This window comes from Cupressus sempervirens, chromosome 3, assembly GCF_028749045.1.
Source record: "Cupressus sempervirens isolate cs-2001-9-10 chromosome 3, ASM2874904v1, whole genome shotgun sequence".
Lineage (NCBI taxonomy): Eukaryota > Viridiplantae > Streptophyta > Pinopsida > Cupressales > Cupressaceae > Cupressus > Cupressus sempervirens.
This window is the reverse complement of record NC_143120.1, coordinates 929101745-929119270: the sequence shown is the minus strand read 5'-3', so window position 1 is coordinate 929119270 and position 17526 is coordinate 929101745. Positions and strand designations below refer to the sequence as shown.

The window sequence follows — 17526 nt, the reverse complement described above, 5'->3', positions numbered from 1 at the left end:
ATAGATAAATGTCTATACTTTAAAGTTTAAACATATAAGTAATCTCCAATATTACCTTAGCTTCTTCAACCCTTATGCACATGGTTTATGGAAGATGGTAATCCTTATTATGTGTTTGTTATGAATTTGAATATATCTATCACTTGTAATGTTATTTAATATTTTAATTGTCCCAAATATCTTTAGCGTTACAAAGCTGTGTAACCCCTCAATGACACATCCATCACAGTTTCCATAATGCTATAGGAAGCGGTCCTTTTCATTTAACCACAAATCTTCCACAACCATGAGAAATCTCTTGCACACTAGGTGACTATAAATTTTAGCATTGGCTTCTTCTTGATTCCATGCGCTGTTGATTTCCATGGATATGTGTCAGAAAGGGTTCATTGCGAGCCAACAATCTGATTACAGTAGAACAACATCCATATTAGTAAATCATTTTCAAAGTATCTCTGCACGTCATCATTATTCCACATGCAATTGACTCTGTAAATCATCTCTATCTATAATCTCATTTCCAATTTTTTGAATTTCAACATTCAATTTCTGTTCAAATTGCAAGAACCTGTGCGCAAACCCTTCGCTCAACCTCCATGCAAGGATGTTCATCGCAGTAGACTCCTTTCACAAATAGAGGTGAAGCCTTGATAAACAAAAGGAAGGGCATAAGCGATAGGGAAATAGGGGCACCAAACAAGCCTGACTCCTCCCAAGCAGAGAATCAGGCTACCACAACACGGAGAAGGGAGCTTTAGAAAAGCCAAAGAACTCCCCAGCTGTCTGCTCCCAAACACACAGAAAAACAAAAAATTGATTGCAACCAAGAACAACAAACCGAAAGAGGATCATCATCATCTCCGCCATCATCCTCCTGATCGTTAGATTCCGTTTTTGCATTGTTTTTATTTAAAAAAAAATTCTCTCTTTCTTACAGGAGGAAAGCATCATATCGCCAAGAAAACTCATACTCACTGCATAGAGGGTCAAGGTCGTTGCCACCAAGGGGGGTGTCTGGGGTGCAATGTCTGCCACAACCACACAAGTGACGATAGCTGCCACTGTCAATGCTGCTAACAGAGTTCCTATCTGTTTTGCACTCAATTCCTTAATTATATCCACCAGATTATTATGCAACTATTATATTGTTCAAGGAGAGGCCAATATTGCTGGTGCAGATCCTTAAAGAGGTCCTAATTTTGTAGAAAACCCATGAACTTTTCTATCACCTTGTTCATTTGCGCCTTGCTGAGAGGGGGCTTCCATGAGGCACTACTTTCTCTAACACTTTCTTGATTATATCATGCTTGGCCTTTTCCATACTCAGATTTTGTCAACCCATTGCAGAAATTTGAGATATCTAAAATGATAATGATAGATTCCCTAACAATATCCCTCATGTCTAGATCCTTAGATATATCTTATTTTCCAAAATGCGCTCAAAGAATTCTGCAGGGATTTCCTACAGGTTGCGGATCTTGTTGCTTATAACATAGAAAATATCTATGTTTTATTTGACATCTTGAATGGGAAACTCTTCAAATAATCCCAACTCCCTCGTAATGTGTGCTGGGGATCTGAAGGCGAGGATTTCTCTATCATTTTCCACTATAGTGTTGTTTACAAAATGATCTGTTGTTGTTGGCAAAAGACCAGACAAAATACTTACAATAATCTTTCTGTATGTTGATGTTCCCATCTCCAAAGTTATTTGACTATAGGTCTTTAGTTTTGTTTATGAAATGATCTGTTGTTGTTGGCAAAAGACCAGACAAACTGCTTACAGCAATCATTCTGTTTGTAGACGTTCCCATCTCCAAAATTATTCAACTATAGGTCTTTAGTTAGCTGAATAATGTAATTCTTTGGAGCCTGATAACAACCCACTTCATTTGCATACTTTCATCTGATCACTTCTTAAGTATTTGACAGATCAATTCTTGTCTTATCTGTGTTTAATCGTTCTTGACATTTCAATTGCTTCTTTCATATTTAATAGTGTTTAGTAGACTGACCTGCAAGGTGTTTAGGCTTTATAGAAGGAGCCTGGCTCTATTACCATGTTATAAGTTCCTTGTCTGCAAATGTAATAACACTTATGATTATTTGTGTGCCAAATGCAGATTTGAATGTAATATAAAAATCCGTAGAAGAGACATGTCTCGTGAAGAGACGTGTCCCTATGGTAATTTGTAAATTAATTATCAATTAGACAATACTAATATATATAATATATACTTATATTATACATATTTATATATTAATATATAATATATATAAGTAGATATATGAGGATTTGTTGAATTGATGATTAACCAATAACCGTAGAAGGATTATCCCTAGGTCAATTAAATCCAACTAAAGCTACAACATGAACAATATCTAACAACCTTTCATCTGGCACAACGCTTTGTAGCAACACTGAAACAAACAACACATTTATAAAAAGGGCTACTAGCCTCCATACTAGAATCTCCTATGTACTGCTCTTCAAACGTAGACCTCTCCTTTGCTGACGTAACCACAAATGTTCTCATCTCCTCTTCCTGAATAGGCATTTAATTTAATTGCATTCAGCTTATAGATTTATCTCGAGGGTGTTCAGTAAGTCTACACCCAGCTGGGAAGATTTCTTAGTAGTTGTGGATATAAGTATTCAACCCAAATGAAAATTCTTGGGAGTTGTGGATGTGGGTGCTCAATCTACATCACCCAAATGGAAATTCTGAAGCTAGAAAGCTCATATGGATCCTCAAATTTAATTTATGATAATCAGAGTACTTGGACTGATAATTGTACTCTAAATGATATTACTTGACTGCGCAGAACCTTTGGGAAGGCCAAATATGATAAACTCTATGACACTCGCAAAAAGAGAATGACTGACTAAAAGCTATGAGCTCACTAGAAAACTATTCAGAGTTTGCAGCCTTATAAATTCTTGAAATTATTGATTGCAGGTGAAAAAGCCCTGAAAATTGATTAAAATGATAATAGAATTGAAGTCTGAAATTATCTCCCTTTTTTGATATCGGGCTTTTTGGTTAATTTTCTCTTCTTAAGCAAAACATTCAGAGGTACCACTTTGTTTTTGCACTTTTGCAGGATTGACCTTCTGTAGACTTGTATTGGACATTGTCTGCTGTTGCATTTCCATTGATCCTTTTTAGATTTAATATGTTAATCACACGCATGCACACACACACACACATCTAATAAATATTAATCACATATATATTTATTAATGCTTCAAAACAATAATATAGAGAAAGATATATATCAAATGCTAAGGCCGATAGGCCACTTAAGCATTTGATTTCATCGATTGGATTTATCCGACCAAAGCTACAAATCATTAACAGTATGAACATAAAATTTTAGAGAATGATAGATATCAAATACTAAGGCCGATAGGCCACTTAAGAATTTGATTTCATTAATTGGATTTATCCGACCAAAGCTACAAATCATTAGTAGTGTGAACATGAAATTTCTCTCCAAAATTCTGCAAAGTTTCTCCTTTGCAAAAAGTCTCCCCCTTACATTACATAAGCCTTGTTTATAATCTTTATGAAATAACTACATTCTTTCCTAGGTTGGTAACTAACATATTTTTTCATGAATTGAACGAGGTTATTAACCTCATACTATTTGCACAAAATGAGTCAAACTTTAAACCTTGACCAAAAGTGACAAAAGCCACTTTACAAATTTCTACACAGCAAGAAGAAGACTGTAATTAGAAAACTTCATCATAGCAGACCCTTAATTTTACACAGCTACTTGATTGAGTGGATGATGCTCGAGATGAAATTTCATAGTTTGTTCACCCATCCATACTCCTTTGATTAGCCAAAATCGCTTATTTATTCACTACCCTCGTAGTGTGAGTTGTATTCCTCACTTGAATATTTGATGGACATGATTATTTCACTATTAAATCTCCACATAAGAGCCACAACCCTTTTGCAAATCAATGAATTACTTATTCATATCAAGATTTAGCATCAATTGACCTTCAAGGATGTGTTCTAGTTGCATCTATTGAGCATCTTCATTTTTCATGAATCCACAACTCCCCTTGAACAGTTTGTGGTGGTTTGTATCATTACTAATCTCATTCTCTTTAAATGCTATGCTAGGATTGTTTCTTTTAACATTATTCTTCCTGAAAGGCATTCTCTACCAACCAATTTTTTTAAAGCCTAGCATGAACCTTGCCACTTCTTAACTTCCACTGGGAAAAGGGCCATTGTGATCGAAACCATGTTCAAAGTCACAAACACCACAATCAAGGTTATGACTTGACAACAAAAGTCACTATCATTATAATCATGGTTATCTCCATATTGATTTGGCTTTTCTGCTTGCATTTTGAAATATGAAGCCATTTTCTCCTATATTTGAAAATGATCTATGTTTGAGTCATTATGTCCCGAAGTGCACATTCTGCAGTCATTCCAAATCTTCCCATGAGATGACATATCTTGATTCATTTTGCCAAACAATTTAGGGATTTTGTCCGTGATTCAAAATTTTGATTGCAAAACAAACTTTGACCATCTCCAACGATTATGTCTGACAAAAATCTCTCTACAAAATATGTTCCTGTACACTGTCTTTAAATTTCCATTTTGCACACCACTTGAGCTGCATTCTTTGTTATTCCATATTGTGCAGGTATGTCTTCCAGATCCTCTAAAAATACAATAGTTGATGAAATTATCCATATTTTCTGTCATCAAAGCATTTCTTTTATAATTTGTGATTATGCTTGTTTTGGATATCAAAAAGTCCTTTCAACAAGTCTACTTAGTGCATATCCTACCATCATTTCATTTGTTGTCAGACTTATTTTCCTTGAAGCATTCTATCGAACCTGCTGTCGAGCTACACACCTGTGAGCACTATGCTTAATCAAATGTAATGTCCCATTTGACACGGACTATGTGGATGCTGCCATTTTTTGAGAAGACACTATTCAATGTGTACGGTCAAACATTGCTTGTCTATTCTTCCACACCAGCATTTGTAGCAACGGGCATCCCATGGGACAATTTGTTTCTGCATCCCTTGTCAAGAAATTAGCATGTGCACTCTGTAAAATAGTTATCTTGCTTCCTGTGCTCTTTGGTGGCCCATAGAACGCACACAAAAGTTAGAGTATTTCTAGCAACAATTTGACAAAGACTTCAAAACTAATGGATATAACTTGTTCCGAGCCACCATTTTATCACTGGTAGGGAGGGAGCAAACATAGTTAAGGTTTTGACTTTACACCTGCCAACTATATTTTGCATGAGAGCTTTCAAAGGCTTTTTCAACTGCATGATTAATAATACTACAATCATTTTGTAAAGCATATAATATGCCGCCTCTATGTAAAACTGAGAATAGCTACATTTCAGCAATTCCTTAGTGGACTTGCACAGGAACATAGCCATGGAAAGATGACAAGAATTGGGGGAAATCTGTCTTTACAATAGCCGATAGCTTTTGTTCAGTAATTTCTAAAGATTTATTAACCGATTCCTCTTGCATCTACTTCTTATAGCTATCGCGAGTTCGCAGTTTGTTCTACAAGCCCACTCCTTAGTGCGAACTCTTTTATTCGATAGATGACCCTTCTATGAGGCACATTATAAAAAATTCAAGTGGATTGTATGTGACTCTTGATTCGGCATGCATGTCTTCAAAGGTTTTTGAAACCATAACTTCCCGAAAACATTTTTCAACTTGTATGCTTTGATAGGAGTTTCCGCCCAAATTTAAAGCTTCCATATTTGGCACGATGGATGAGAATGCCAATAGAGGGTTTTTTGCCGACATTCATACTAAACAATTGCATTTTCTTGGAGGTCGATAAGGATGTGGGGATTGGATATATTCCTCCCAATTGTGTTTACATGAAAGTTTTCAAAACTCTTTCAACTCCATGTTCTGCCCCAAGCTTTTATTATGTCAAAGGCAGGTTGCGTGCAACCATGGTTAGGGATTTTAACTTTAGACTCACCAACTCTATCTATATAAAAGTTTTAACACTCCTCCAACAAAACCATTCAATGGATATCTTGCATTACTATGTTTTTTTTGTTCACGAGATGCTAACATGTTGTAGCACTCTGTCAAACACTTCGGCACCTTCTCTGTTATTTGATGGACCCTGTACATTGTGTTCAAAAGCTCCTTTATTCGGATAGGCTAGAGGATGCTGACAAACATTGCCGAGTTTGGCTCTACGTGTGCGAATCGTGTTTAAACTGCAATGCTTGTTCAATGAGGCCATTTTTTATATATCATGCAATGATTACATTCCACAAGGCTGCATCTCATTGAGGGATTTTGTCAAACAATTCAAGTAGAATATCTATGATCCCATGACTTGCATATTTATCGGTCAGAACATTTCTAATCACAGTATCTGACAAGAATCCCTCCAGTGATAAACATGTATATGGATGCCCATAACATGTTTTTTCAAACTCCCATTTTTGCATAGTACAGAGTATAGCAGCGAAAATTAGTTGATTTTGATTTCACAATGGCATCTGCACTTTCTTGAGAGTTTCTACAGCGTCTTTAACAAATTCATTTTGATAGCATTTTGCAAGAGAATCATTGCTATGAGACCTTATATCCTTGAGTCAAATTATGTACGCTTTAGATATACTGCCACAATTTGTATACATATTTGCAGAAACAAACTATATTTCTGAATACTTACACTTGTCATGTCACTCATAAAGCCCAGTTGCCAATGAGACAGAATTTGGATTTGGCATCAAATCTTGTGAAATCGACTTTGTTGTTTGATTGAAAGTTTCTGAAGCCTTCTAAGAAAATCCATTTTGTGCACATGTACATCTTGTGAACACTACAATCTATGCGACTGCAGCTCTATGAGTTGTTCTTCCAGAGGCTTACTACATGCTTTGTCGATGTTTAGAACTTTTTTTAACCTTCCACTTTGGCCTACATTGCAAGGACAATGGAAAAGGTTCTAGCTTTACATCAATTATTGCATTTGTTCAAACATTTTTAAACTCTTCAATAAATTCATTTTGTGCATTTCTTCTAATCATGGCTTTTGATAAGACTTGATGCTCTGCATTAATTTCGTCCACCTGTTTCCTTTCTTTCAAGAAAATCATTCTTCTGCATATTGAAGTTGAAGACACATAATGCTAGTAACAAGCTCTTGAATAATATCAAGAATCCCCAAATTGAAGAGATTAGGCATGTTTGTCTTATAGGTTAGGAATGCTCACTTTTTGAGCAATCACAAGTTCACTTGGTTATGAATGCTCGTTTTTCCAGCATTCACAACCTCTTATGCCCTCTCATTTTCCAAGCTATCACAACCTTTATTTAGTTATGTTTGCTCACATTTTAAGCACTCAACCAATTTTTTTATTGGTTTTGCTTCACATTTTGAGCATTATGAACCAGAGTTGGTTGTGTATGCTTGATTTTTGAGCATTTCTAACTCTTTTAGTTCAAGTTTTAAAATTTTGAACATTTTAAACATGAGAGTAACTTGAGGAGTTTTCCTCCGTTTTCTTCGAAAATAGGCTCATTTCAAAGTTATGGATGTAAGGAGTTTTTAAATTATTAAAATTATCTTGGAAAATAACTTTAATCATTCATTAAAAAGAATAAATAAAACTTGAGCCTAGACAAAATTTGGTGAAAATATTGGAACCAAAATCTTGAAAATTGGATTGATAGGAAACAGGGCAACAATGTAGAATAATTGGATTTGAAGGAACAATTGGTTTTTTTCCCCCCAAAATCTGTTAAATTAAATATTGTATCTTTTAGGCTAGCATCTATTTTGTTCAATGTGAACACTGAATACACAATTACAGTAGCTAGGAGGCATGCTATTTAATAAAATATCTTTTGCACCATCATCAACATCCACTTCAGCTTTTATTCCAGTTAGTTGATTCAATAGGGACTGGAACTTACTAGCAATTTTGTGAACAAAATTGTCACTTTCCATCATTTTCAGACTGGATAATTTTTCCCTTTAAACCCATTTTTGCACTTGACGCTTTAGATGCAAATAAAGCATTCAAATCATCCAACACTTCTTTTGATATCTTTGATAAGTTAATATGGTGGAGGTATGCATGTGAATGTCCAAAGCCAATCAAAGCTATTGCTCTTCAATCCTTTGCAGTCCATTTTGTGCCTCCATCAACAACAATTAGTTTTGTTGTCTCTCCACTTACCAAATTCCATAGATACTTTTCAATAAGGATCAAGTGTAACTTGATTTTCATTTGTAGAACTTTGAACCTTCAAATTTTCAATCAATCTGTTATTTTTCTCCATAGCAAAAAATATATGACCACCCAATTAAATCAATACCAAAGGTGTCGGTTTCCATTGTTAGTGCACCATGAGGTGATCAACACTTTCTCAAATTTACATGATATATATGAAAATTGAATCACCCATTGATAAGTAGGAGATATTTCCACATCAAGCCAAATTGTGATATTGCTATCAGGATTTAACTATGTAGTTTTTAAGTGAAACTCATTGACCCATGTTCCATGAGTAGTGATTTATACCTGAATCCATCTCTCATAAGAATAAATGGAACACTTAGCACTCATTGGATCTAGGTGATGCTCACAGAGGTGAAGCATCGGGACTTCTTGAGAGGTCACCCATCCCAGTACTACTCCAGGGATAAACCCACTCTGCTTGCAACCCGATTTACAAAACCTTCACCGAGTGTTGTTCCTTATGAACCATTCATTAGGAAGCCCCTTTAGCTCATCAATTGATAAGTATGAGATATTCCACAAGTCAAATTGTGATATTGCTATTAGGATTTAATTGTGTAGTTTTTGAGTCAAACTCATTGACCCATGTTTCATGAGTAATGATTAACACACGAATCCATCTCTCATAAGAATAAGTGGAACACTCAGCATTCATTAGATCTAGATGATGCTCATAGAGGTGAAGCATCGGGGCTTCCCGGGAGGTCACCCATCCCATTACTGCTCCAGCTCGAGCGTGCTTAACTATGGAGTTTTCTCCATGGTAAAACCCACTCTGCTTGCAACCTCATTTGCAAAACCTTCACCAAGTGTTGTGCCTTATGAACTATTCATTAGGAAGCCCCTTAAGCTCATCAATTAATAAGTAGGAGATATTTCCATAGCAAGTCAAATTGTGATATTGCTATCAGGATTTAACTATGTAGTTTTTGAATCAAACTTATTGACGCATGTTTCATCAGTAGTGATTCACAGAATAATCCATCTCTCTTAAGGGGTTTCAAGTAGAGTGGGTCTAGCCATGGAGGAAACTCTGTAGTTAAGTGCGCTCGAGCTGAAGTAGTATTGGGATGGGTGATCTCCCAAGAAGTCCTGGTGCTTCACCTCTATGAGCATCACCTAGATCCAATGAGTGCTGAGTGTTCCATGTATTCTTATGAGAGATGGATCTGTGTGTGAATCACTACTCATGAAACACAGGTCAATGGGTTTGACTCAAAAACTACATAGTTAAATCCTGATAGCAATATCACAATTAATCACTCATGTTAGGAGGAATTGGAGAGAAAAATTACCAACAGTGATAATAAATAGACTAATCATAATTTAATATTATGTAGAAGCAACATATTTAGTGACATGATATAATTAATATAAATATAAATAAGGAAGAGATGCAATTAATTCATGAGGGGATGTGTCCCTGGAAAATACATGTCTTTTCCTCTTACATGGTTGAGGTATATGTAACAAGGGAAGAAGAGAATAAAAGGAGGGCGAACAAGAGAAAGAAAATAGATATATGCTCAACACTCTCATTGAGTAAGAGCAGACAATGGGAATACAAACAACAGTCTATACTTAGAGCAATCTGAAGCTGTACAAGTATTGATAGAAATACATGCTCAGCAAGGGGATAAGAAAAGAAGAAAAGTGAAATGCAAATAATAATCTACAACATTTTGCGGAGTCTATAGCAGCATCGATAAATAGTACATACTTAGTCGAAGGCATCAGATGGAAGAAATAAAAACATTGAGTTAGAAGAACACAATATTCTTGAACAAATCAAATCCGTAGTGCCAATGACAGAATAATAGTAACTAGACCTTAGTCTAGGGTGTTAATATTTTTCTAATTTCAGCAATGTAGATAAGATAAGATAAATTTATTAATGTCCAACAAGAGACCACGTGAGTCTAAGGAATTGAAAAGAGTACAACAAGACAACATCCAACAACCGGAGGATCAAACGGTGTCCGCGGAAAGAACAAGTAAGAAAGAAGAAACAAAAAGATCACTGAACACTCCTCACAGGCAAGTAGTCCAGGACCGAGGGGTATGGGTTTGGGTGAGGGAGAACCCCAGACCATCTTGAGGACTCGCTAGAGAATTGGTGGAGCTATCGAATGTTACCTCTATGAGATCTCATAGATCTGATTTTATAATGCATCTTGGTGTGTTGTTTATCTATGTGATTTTGTAATACATCTTGTTTTGTTGTTGATAAACATGAAGACGTGAAATTAATCTTGCAATAGTCTATTACAAGGGAATGAGAGAGTCACAATTAAGGAGAACTGCTAAGGGCACCCTATTGTAGAAGTAATTAAGAGAGAACAACTTTGAGTGCACCCTACTATTTTGTGAGAGGGAGAACCAATAAAGGGCAGCCTATTGCAAGCACCTTCTCATCTCATACATCGGCGGACTAGTAGTGAATTATAGTTAACTCCAGCTGTAGAAGGATGGAGGTCCACATAGAGGGAGAGTTGCGATGTTAGGGCACCCTACCATGCTTCCTTATTCCACATTTTCTATAATTGGAACTCACATATAATTCAAGTATTGCATAATTATGCGTATATATTCTCTTTACTCTAACCCTTGATTTATTTATGAATAATGTTTGTACTATTATATATATACACATATATAATCTAATTCACGTTGGCACTAGGTTCATGTGGTGAATGTAGGATTGAAGTTATAGATCACATAATTAAAGGAAATATTTATATGGTAAACCCTAACTTTAATATGTTACAATTAATGATTTAGGCAACACCTAGGACAAATTAGGAAGGGGACATTATGAATGGTATCAAAGCATCATTCCTGCCATCTTCTGAAATGTAGCTGATGTAAACTAGTGAAAGGGCTCAAAGGGTGTTGAAAAGAGAAAGGATGAAGCTTACAACCACCATGAGCTAACATATGAGCAATGAATTGAGGGCCTGCATGGAACAAATTTCTCAAACCACTTAAGCTTTAATAGAATAGAATGAGAGGAATAAAAGGACCAACCAAATCCTCCTTAATGCCATTGAAAAATAAAATAACTATAACTTTTATGGAAGGGATACTAACTCCAACTAATTTGAGGACAATTTTAACTTCTCCCCAAGGATATTTGTCCTTAGGCCAACAAGACCTCTCTTCCATTGTGACCTTTTCACACCTCACCCATTGCGAACAATGACCCCGTACTATTTGGTCCACTTGGCTTTTTTGTCTTTGTTTCCTGGTAATTCTAGCATCAGTTCACTCAAGTTACTTGTGTTTCAAATGAGAAGTGATAAATTGGCCAAGTCTAGAATGGATAGTTGTTTCTTGTCTTTTAGGGTTTTAATTTTGAAGACTTGTAAATTTGGATGATGTGTTGAGTTGAAAATTCTCCCAAAACTAAACCAATGAGATTTTAAGTCTTTTGGTGAAGTTCCTATTTTTTAGGGTTTTCTACTTGTTAGGGATTTCCATTTTAGTAAATCCTAGATTGCCCTAACTTCACATTTTTACAAACTCACTATTTATAGTAAGTCCTAGATTGCCTTAATTTTATATTTGGACAAACTTACTATTTATAGTAAGTTTATTTTTAATAGGTCATTTGAGGTAACTGATGAGCATAGATAGAAGATAAAGAAAATGGGTATCAAAAATTGTGGTCAAATGATGTAGTCTAAAAAAAGCATCTCCTGAAAAAGAAAACTAAAAAAGAAGTTTGAAAAAGCATCCTTATAAAAGTAGCCTTAAAAAAGCAGTTGAAAAAAGGATTGGAATCAAAGTTTGGAACCTTAGATTGGGAATTTGAAAGTAGGTGAGAAATTTGGATGGTGAATGGACTTGAGAAATAGAAATGTGATCTATGAATTTGAAACTTGGAATTATGAATTTCTGAGTTTCGATTTTTGAATTAGGATTCTGGGAAGTGAATATTGCAAAGTGGAAATTGAAATTAGATACAAGGAATTTGGACAATGATGGAATCTGATTATAGCAGTCACGGACTTGGGATTCTTGATTTCTGATTTTCTGATTGGAATCCTTGGAATGAAGAAATTCTGACTTTGGGCATCTGCATCGGGAATTTTAGGATCAAATGTCATTCAGCACTTGGATTTTGGAAACGGTTAAGTCTGACTGTATTCTGATTTCAGCATTCGGTTTTAGGAATTGGGATTCTGGATACAGAAATCAGTTTCATAGAATTCGGATGATGATGAAATATGATTTGCATTCCTGAACTTGGAAATGGAAGTTGGATTTGGAAATTAGATTGCATCCTTGAATGGAAATGAATTTAAAAAAATCAGATTATTGGAGTCTTAGAAAAGGAATGGTGGACATGAGGAGCATTCTTGGATTTGGGTCTGATGCTTTGGAAGGAAGTGGTGGAGTTTGGAAAGTTGGATTTGCACCAAAAATATTGGGTCTCAGACTTAAAAGGATATGGCACTCTGAATGGAATTGCAAGCAGAGGCGGGTGGGAGAGGAGTTCATGGAATTTGGAAGTGATAAAGTCTAATTTGGTGCATTGGAAGGAGATTCTTGGATTGGTGTATGAGAGGAGTGTTTTGGAATTCCTTGTTAGAAATCAGTTTTCTCTTCTGAACATTTTGTCTTAGACACATAGGAGGGTGGTGGGAGGAATGAAGATTTGCCAAAAATCCAACTTGTGCATCTATCCCCACCAAGCATGTATTTGCCCCTTCTTTGTTTGCCTCTGCATCTTTCTCTCTTGCTTGATTGTTCGAAGAGCATATGGCAATGACCCATCTGGAAGAGAAATTTGGAATTTCCAAGTTGTGGCTCTCTCCCCACCATTGTGTCACCTCCTTTGTTTTCCTTCTATACTTTTTCCATCTCTCATGCTTAGGCCCAAGGAGAGGAGATTTGAGGAGATTCCTTATTCATTGTCTGTCCCTGGCTTGAAGCTTTATGCACCATGATTTTTGCATTTTTTGTTTTATGGTCGGAAGTCCTAGGCATATGTGATGGGATTTCTAGGAGATGGCACGTGAGGATGATGTTTTGGAAATTCTTTTTTCATGCCTTATCCCCTCCAAGTGGATCCATGCACCTTATGCATCTGAGCTCTTCCAAAGTGCGAATTATGCTTTTCCTTGGTTAGAATTCAGATTTCCTTGTGGTTGCATAAGTTTCTTAACTCAATATGATTCTTTTCAAAATGCCCTTTTTCATGTTTGCAAATCCCTTTCCAAGGTCTAAAGACCACCTTGCCATGCTTGTCCTTAGTTTCTTGAAGTGCTTAGCTGTCAATTTTGGTTCCCTTTCAGACTGAATGACAACTATTGTGATTGTCCATAAGATGGTGACAATTCCATGACAATCAAAGTCCAATTTCTGATTTCCTCCTTAGCTTCACTTAGTTTGTTCAATTCCGAGATTGCAAAACTCATTCCATACTTGTTAGTCCAGTTCCTTGGCTGACTCCTGATATTGTCTTCTTTGTGCAATTTCTGTCTAATCTTAGTCCTGATGAACCGATGAAAACTTATTCATTTTTGTTTCAACTCCATTTCTTCATCATCATAAAGAAGTTTTTGCATCTCTGCCAATATCTTGTGATACTCAACATTGTTCAGTTTCCAATCAACTGTGATTATTCATATTTTCCCAAATTACTTCATCTTGAATGCCTTTTTCATTCTCTACACTTCTTTTTTGTTCGGGAATAGCTCCCAATCCTCATTGCTTGGTTACTCATTGATTGCAAAGACCTTTTAATGACTTCCTATCTTTACTATTCTGTCCGATTCCCGTCCTAGGCAGTTTTCATGTTACTCTTGGCCTAATGTGTGCTTGTGCAAGGTGTAGTGCTGATTTATAGATGCAGAGAGAGAATGAAGACCTAAGAAAAAGCATTCCAAACGTGGAATGACAAATAGAATACGAACCTAAACTAACCTAAGAACTTAAAAGAACCTAATGGATCCATGTCCACAACAGGGCGTGTGTGCAGAGCTCCATGCCATATTTCTTTAATGGCTTCTTGAAGTATCTAATGACACAGTGTATCATGCATTTTACGTGCCCAACCGAGATAAACTGTTTTCATAAGCATCTAGATATATTTAGTAAGTGTCACTGTTCATGCATTAAACAATCTTTTTGTGTTGAAGAAACGAATGCTTCTGCTCGCAGTGACCTTAATTTCTATTCTTTAAAACAGATGGAAAGAAAATGTTCAACATCAGAACTGATGCACAAAAAATGTTATTTATCAGGCACTAAAGCATTTGCAACATTGACTGCTATGGTATGTGAGTTCATCAGGTTTGAGATGTCTGTAAATCTCATTATGAAAATAAAACAATGAATATCAAAGACAAGCATATCTTTATTGATTCAAAGGAAAATCTTTTATATTAACTAAATGCTAGGTTGCATGGGTATGCATACCCACACCCTTGGGACACGTACCCACATACCCAAGTACTGGGTACACGTACCCCAAGTATCAGGTAGTTAGTGGAGAGCATCAGAGGTAAGGACCTTGATTAAGATTTCTGATTTTGTTTCTGTTCTTTGTTGGCATATCAGCTTCTTGTTTATTGAGCTTAGTTCAATATGTAATCAGTTTGAAACTTTTATACAATACTCATCAATATTAAACCTTGTTAGTGTTCAAGTCAGAAGTTTATCGTTTGCAATATGTCTTTCTTATATGATTTATGGTCTTCTTGTTGATGTCTAAATTCTGCCTTCTCTGTTATGCATCTAAATATTTATCACATATTATTGCTACAAACATATTACTAATCTGAAACTGAAAACAATGCATTACATTTGCAAACTTTATCACTGTTCTTGTTTTAATAAACCATTGTCATGATTCATAATTTTAGATTTTCTAATTCTATAAATATTAAATTATATTAGAAAAAAAAGTTTGAAGTGCCTAAGTACCCCCATCCCTTATATCGGAAAATAGAAGTACCTGTACCAGTACCCTAAGTACCCAAGTTTCCCCCTCCCCGTGCAACCTTGACTAAATGCTTCAAACAAAATATTTTTAAGAAACTTGTTAGAATTGTGAGTTCTCAATTTTTTTCTTACATTCACAATTTTCTCCTCAATCTGCATCATAATATGATAAGGTGCATGAATATTGTATGCTTGATGTTGATGTTTATACAGTAATGGCATTTGTCTGCCATGTTTTATAAAGATTGACAGCTCTCAGCCTTTGATTTGTTTATACCGTATATTACTATATATGGTCTGTGCTCACATTTGTCCTTTTGGGATTCACATGTTTATGCTTCATCAACTTCTAGCTAGCTATCATGTATTGATTAATTTTAAAGGGAAATACGAATTTGAATATCAAAGAGGGAAATGATTACAGCTGAACTGAAATAACACAGATAGTAGGATACATTTTGAACATTTTATTGGTTGTTTGCTAAAACTGAACTTAGCTTGAAGGTTACATGTAAGGGATAAGCTAAGGTCAAAGCACCAGTTCTGAACCTATTTAAGATACACATGGAAAGCAGGATTCCATTCAAGTAACAGGTTTACAAATCCACAAAATAGAAGAACGTTTTATTAAGTTATTGGAATGTTTATTGTGGAATGCAGACCTCGTCCTTAACTAGAATATTTGCTTTAATTGAAAGTATGAATAACTTGCTAAAATGATAACAGAAGTAGTGTTTTTTGTTTGTGGCTTTTCCCTGTTTGAATTGTTTGTGAATTATTCTTATCCTAATCTGAAAATATTTGGAATTGACAGAAAGAGGAAGCTGCACATCAACACCAATTTATATTGCATGCAGCTTTGGACATTGTTCAAGATTTCCAATGGACGACAAGTGCTATGTGATTTACTGACATTACTTATTTAATGTGTTCTTCATTTTGCAAATCTTCCATTAATTCAATACAAAAATCTTGGCCAACCATAGCACCCACCTATTCAGAAAGTGATGCTCATTTATAACCTCATTGATATCCATTTCATTTTTGAAATTTATCTGCTTTATCTTTTTGTTCTTAATGCAGGTTTTTAAAGGGTGTTGACAGATTCAGTGATCTGGTCGTATCTGTATATGTAACTGCAGGTCATATCCTTTATTAAGCAGTATGTCTCTTATGTTTCTGTTATTGTGATCTTTATTTTTGCTATAGAAATGAGAGGTTTTCTGAGCCTTTTGACTAAAGTAAAATGTCAAGGCAAGTTCAAAACTCCTTTTTCATCGTCTGGAATAGTTTGGTGGAGTTAATTTTCCTATTATAACCATACTCGTGAACAACACATTGGGCTTTGAAAGCCTGGCAAGCCTATCAAGAAAAATAACCTATCTAATATTGTAATAACTTATGACAGCTGTTTTGGTTCCCCTCAAAACCTGTTTTTACCTTGATCCAAAACTTATGACAGCTGTTATATTAAATCCTATATACTGAAACCATTTAAAACAAACAGAAAGATAAAAATCTAATGCTTTGTGCCTATGCTGATTGGTCCATGAGAGGCATTTGGCTGTGAAAATGATGTTTTACACTTGGGCTCCTAGACCACTGTATGAGATATGATTTTCTCTACTGAGAGAGGTCCCCCTAAATGTGCTACAAGCTTTAGTTAGCCCCATCTCTGCTCCTTCCTAATGATCCCTTTGTCTTTCTTCTGTTCCCTGCTCCAATCTCTTGTTCAGACCTTGGAGTCTGGAATAGCTTCACTAAAGCTATCTTTGAGTTCTTGTATGCTGAAAGCAGCCTCTATGGCATTTCTGGGAGTGACACTCTTTACAGGAACTTTGGTTCTTGTAGTATTTATTTAGGCTTTGAGATGATAAAAAGAGGCAGTTGATTTCATGGGCCTTCTCTTACAATGTGGCTGATGGAGCCATTCCTTATTTTCAAGTCGTCTTCATTGCTGTTTTCCATGCTTTTGTTCCAGTGTCCCTACCTTTTCTCCTTTAGCTCTCTCATCCTGATGATGGATCACAGAGTGTGATTCGAAATGTTGATGCAAAAGTTGGAACACAATCTACCCAGAAAATACAGCAAACAAACACTCTTAAACTATGTTTTTCTACTCTGCCTGCAGAATCTTTCGCAAGAATTTAAGCTTAGAAATGATTGACTATATCTTCCTTGCTTCACATTTTAACATTTTCTCTCTCTGCAGCACATTAGCAGGAAAAATCATTTTGGAGAGATCAGCTGTGATATGATTGTATTAATCTTCACG

General features: G+C 35.6%; 1 protein-coding gene across 4 annotated transcripts in view; it reads left to right on the top strand.

Moving 5' to 3' along the window:
* LOC149569791 (SNARE-like superfamily protein) overlaps nucleotides 1-17526 on the top strand; it is an 81707-nt gene that overhangs the window by 54746 nt on the left and 9435 nt on the right. For 3 of the 4 annotated variants that reach the window (XM_089822511.1, XM_089822512.1, XM_089822513.1), the window contains exons 2-3: nucleotides 16066-16151; nucleotides 16335-16393. In XM_089822511.1, the coding sequence (XP_089678637.1) occupies nucleotides 16066-16151; nucleotides 16335-16393 (145 nt within the window). Of the gene's footprint in view, nucleotides 1-16065; nucleotides 16152-16334; nucleotides 16400-17526 lie in introns of all 4 variants that reach the window. The other variant, XM_089822514.1, reaches the window with a different exon arrangement.